The 5,315-nt window shown below is 31.4% G+C and overlaps 1 protein-coding gene across 2 annotated transcripts; it reads left to right on the forward strand.

The window, feature by feature from the left end:
- Nucleotides 1-807: 807 nt before the first annotated feature.
- Nucleotides 808-4,576, forward strand: LOC148123192 (olfactory receptor 4A5-like). 2 transcript variants are annotated; one of them, XM_087897725.1, is made up of 2 exons: nucleotides 808-817; nucleotides 3,642-4,576. In XM_087897725.1, exons 1-2 carry the CDS (start codon nucleotides 808-810, stop codon nucleotides 4,574-4,576), a joined length of 945 nt encoding a protein of 314 aa, XP_087753851.1. The 2 variants fall into 2 exon arrangements, with proteins under 2 accessions (XP_087753851.1, XP_087753855.1); XM_087897729.1 differs by lacking the exon at nucleotides 808-817 and having other exon boundaries at nucleotides 3,629-4,576.
- Nucleotides 4,577-5,315: the final 739 nt, after the last annotated feature.

Genomic DNA, 5,315 nt, shown 5'->3' on the forward strand with positions numbered 1-5,315 from the left:
CACACACACATGTAAGATTATTTGTACACATAAATGTAAAATTATTATCTCTTTCAATTGGCTCAATGGATTTTTAAAAACTCAATTATACTCAAGGTGAAAGATAGCTTAGTATTTAGCCCTCAAGTTATTGTCTTTCTTTGTATACATCACTGCTTATTGAAGTTTCTGGAAGGTTTCAAATGCCTTGGAGTTAGAAAAACAAAAAAAAACTGAAGAAGTTTCTGCTTATGAGAAAAATGTCATCAGTTTTGCCATGTGCTTAATGTCAGCTTTTCTATTGTTACCATGTGCTTAATGTCAGCTTTTCTATTGTTATTTAAATATTGGAAACATTGAAGAGCTAAGCACATGGTAGTTTTGGTAAATCCTCAAGGAAATATCCTTTTGTCTGAAAAGACAAAAATTCATGCAACTTCCTTTGGTGCTTATCTTTTGTTTATGTGTGACTGTAAAAATGGGTTTGAATAATTAGTTTCCACTAATTTAGTCATTTATATACATATTTGTGAAAACTAAGTAACTTTACTTTTGTTTGTTATTTTCACAACACTAAGAACTTTCAATTGCTTTTCTACAGTAAAATAGTGGTAATATGTATTAGTGCCTTTGCATCTGTCTTCACAAATTTACTCATATGCTTATATACCATAGCATTCTCTAATTAAAAAAAGTAATGATTCCCTCCACTGAGGATGAATGCAAACTATGAGTTCTTGAAATAATGAACTTGGAATACAAGGTGAGTCTTCCTAAGATGCACAATGACTTTCTTAAAGGTTAGAAAATCTCATGAGCAACATGTGAATGGGGCAAAGTAATGTGAAAAAAACCACACAGAAGTTCATTGGAATATATGAGAGTCGATTTACTCTTAGTTTTATAAACTGGCTGGTGCCTATTTTCTATTTACCAATTTTAAAAAAGTGTGTGCTATATGAGTAACAATTAAAAATTGATTTACTACTTTGGTTTATACTTTATAATTTCTAAACCACTTATCAAACAAAAGCTAACATTATTTATTTATATATATTTGTATATATATTATATATAAATTAGTAAATCCAATATTCCATATATCAAATGTATTTGAGCATAAGCAAAAATATTTTATGGATTTGAAGCTTATTATAGGTTTTTAGTGTATGACTATTAAAATGATGTCAGTGCCAACTTGTAAGTACATATATGCAGAAAAACTCGTTATCAGACTCTTGGTGATATTCTGTTCCCTAGTTACTTAATTTCTGTGTTAAAGTACCAAATGCTAATAAAATTGTGTTAAAATAATTTTTCCAGAAAAAGTTTATTGACTAGTGCTGAAAGCTCAATCATATTATTCTACAGTTTCATTGTGTCCAAATTTGAAAACTTTGTGACATAGAATATGAAGTGAGTATTCATGTGATGTACTATAGTGTACATGTATTTCTGGATGGTCAGATATTCTCATGAAGAGCATGTGGATAGGACAAATTCATCTGAGAAATGAGCACAGACGTTTACTGGAACATATAAAGAACATTTAGTATTAGCTTCATAACCTGACTGATGTCTATTTTTGTATTCCAACATAAAACAAAACAATTTATGTTTAAGAGCTTCATTTTACTGTGTTATTGAAATTCTTAAGCTAGACAATGAGAGACTTGATCAGGTAAAATATAGCACTGGTAATAAATTAATGTGAAGGTGCAAAACATTAATGGAACTAAGCCATGGAAGATTGATTATTGGAGCTACAACACTCTATTTTGTCTCTCAACAAGGTTGCTTTTTTCTGTCTGTAGCTTTTATAAGTTCTAATCTTCCAAATTAGCTGGATCAGATGCTGGTGTAATAGAAATTGTACACATACAGGGAGCATCATGTCAAGCATCTAATTATAGATCAGAACCTCTTTCACATGCTCCCCTCAACTATTAAACCCAGTCAAACAGAATCCTCTTTCTTGCTTCTAGACATAATATATTCACTCATAAGTTAAAAAATATCCCTTTTATTTATCTATGTAAAATAGATGCAGTATTATATCTTGGACTAAAGGCAATAATTCTTCTATGACAGGAATCATGATAATTTTTGCCCTTTGTTTAGACAGAAACACTTAAAACAATACTTACTACTATCATATGCGTATCTGAAAAGATTCTGAGTAGTGTTTTATACATACTACATGTACCTGCAGCAACAAAGAGATAAGAAAAGGTGAATATAAGTTTGTTCTTCTAGTAAAATTATGGAGTAAAAAAATAGAGATATTTATGATATGGACTGAGAAAAATTTCATGACAAGGGAATTTACTAAAGATTTAAATGTAGCCAAATGACTTCAGAGTCCATATTATTAAACACAGACCTATGTTCTTCTTGTAAATATATTGTTACACGTCCTTTCTAGGTATCATTATTGAGTCATTATGTGATCATTGTAGTTACTATATTCTATTTATCAGTGATTAGAACTTTTCCAAAAACAGTAATTAATGATTTTATATGATTATGTGTAAATTAAAAAATATTAGCCAAGTGAAAAATGGTAAGGATTCATTAATTTTTTTAGACTTTAGGCAGCTTGAAAAGATTGTGAAATCTTCTCATCTAATCATTTTCTTTATGTGCAAATTATGACATATTTGTAACTAATTTAGAAAATGACCCAGACTCATGCCTTCCTATCTGAAGGATTGGTTATTCATTTTAGATGCTGCTTTTATGGATGTGCACACTGAATTTTTAATTGAACACTTTGTTTCCAAGAAGTTGATTCTTAAACCTAATAGCATTCTCTATTCCAGTTCTCAGTTTCTGTTTTCTCCTGTTTTACTATTTATGTCATTTAAGAGCAAAAAAAAACTTAACTGATGATAAATAAGTTAATGATATAATGGTTAAGAAGACTTCTGAGTTATCTGAATTCAGTACAATTAAGGATGTGTGGTCAAAACTGTGGTTCCTGGGAAGTCTCATAAAAACTAGTTGAAACAATTGCCACAGATAAAAATGTTCCAAATCCATTTGTAGTTACTTGATATAGTTTCAAATAAAATCTCTTAAAATTCCATAAGAGCTTCACCCAGACTGAAAGTCCTTTGAGAAGAACAAGTAGTATGCCTAAATGCTACAATATTATGGCAATGAGCATTATATTCCTAGAAATCAAGTTCACATTTTGAAGATACTCTTATCAGACAAAATGAGTTGCAAAAGGTTTGTTTTATTTGATATAATAAAATTTTATTAATACCATAGAAGCCAGATTTCTGAAAAGTAAGAGTCATTTTTCTGTCATTACTGGTGGCAGTGATGATTCGATGTGTTTTAAATAAATCATCTTCAGGGATGACAGTAATACATGGAAGCAAGGAGGTCATGAGAAATGGTACTACTTGTAGGGTTAATAAAATGGTCATAGAAGAAATAGAATTATAAACAGAGAATCTGTTTGGTTTCATAGAAGCATAACTCAAGATTTATTTATTTAATATCTACTGCAGGTTCATAATTATAGAAGAAAATTGTGATGATGATGATGATATTGTCTTGCCATAATACAATCATGTTCACAACATCACAAAAAGTCTTGATCTCATGAGATGTCATCTTTGACACAAGTGCCCTGAAAGTGTCAATGGGAGAGAATAATGTGACAGAATTTGTCCTTCTGGGACTCACGCAAGATCCTTCTGGACAAAAAGCATTGTTTGTCATGTTTTTACTCATCTATATTGTGACAATAGTGGGCAACCTACTCATTGTGGTGACTGTAATCGCCAGCCCCTCCTTGGGCTCCCCAATGTACTTCTTCCTTGCCTGCCTTTCATTCCTGGACATTGTTTATTCCACTTCCATCTCACCAAAGTTGATTATGGACTTAGTATGTGATAAAAAGTCCATCTCCTTCACAGCTTGCATGAGCCAACTCTTTATAGAGCATTTATTTGGTGGTACTGAGATTGTCATTCTTGTGGCAATGGCCTATGACCGCTATGTGGCAATTTGTAAACCATTACACTATTTAATCATCATGAATCGAAGGGTTTGCATCATCTTATTGATACTTTCCTGGATTGGAGGTTTTACACACTCCCTGATTCAAATTGTCTTCGTTTTTAACCTTCCTTTCTGTGGTCCTAATATTATTGACCACTTTATGTGTGACATGTCCCCATTATTGGGACTTGTGTGTACTGACACTTACTTAATTGGTCTCACTCTCATTGCCAACGGTGGAGCTATGTGCATTATTGTTTTTATACTTCTCATACTGTCCTATGGAATCATCCTAAGGTCTCTCAAGAATCACAGTCAGGAAGGGAGGCGTAAAGCTCTGTCCACCTGCAGTTCCCACATCATGGTGGTTGTCCTCTTTTTTGTTCCTTGCATTTTCATGTATGCCAGACCTATTTATAACTTTTCTATTGACAAATTCATTACTGTATTTTATACAGTTTTCACTCCTATGCTAAATCCTTTAATTTATACTTTGAGAAATTCAGAGATGAAAAATTGTATGGAAAAATTCTGGTGTAAAATGTTAACTACAGATAGAATAGGAATGTCTTATCACTGAACATGTAACTAAGTGGACAATAACAATCAGTGAAAAAAATCCTAGCAAAAGAAAGTATAAAAAAATTACAAACAACTAATTACCCCGAGACAATGAAAATTTTCACTTCCCAGAGATTAGTTCCTTTACTGGTTGTATAGTGCTGGTTGGTCAGCCCTGAAACCATATACACATAAACAGAAAAATGGAATAATTTAGTTATAGTTATATGTTTTATATATGCTTATTCATTTATACATGTATATTATGATAATGAAACCTCTAGGAGACTATCAACTTGAGAGTGGAGGGAATAGGATATATTCAAAGGAAGGCAGCTGGGAGCCACTGGAGGTAAGAATAGGGAGAAGTAAAGCGATATAATTATTTTTCAGTTAAAGCATAAATAAAAGCAATATTCTACTCAATACATTTCTCTGAGATACCCTATAAATGTAAATTCCTTAAAAATAGTAAAGTAACCTTCCATATTAGAATCAATTAAAAGTGAATTTCGAGAATGTCTGACTATTCACATTCATAAGAAAGGATTATGGCATATAGACATAGTGTATAGCCTTTAAATCTGCTTTACTTTCTATAGATAATGAATTTAATTTCATGTGCGTATGCTAGAATTACATGCTTATATGAAATACCATTTTTTGCATAGTAATATTACATTTTATATGTATTTAATACTTTATTTATCTCTTTGCAAACTGGAGTTATTGTGTCGTTTCCAGGTACCTAACATTAT

This window comes from Myodes glareolus, chromosome 2 (genome assembly GCF_982192425.1).
Source record: "Myodes glareolus chromosome 2, mMyoGla1.1, whole genome shotgun sequence".
In the NCBI taxonomy this organism is placed as follows: Eukaryota; Metazoa; Chordata; class Mammalia; order Rodentia; family Cricetidae; genus Myodes; species Myodes glareolus.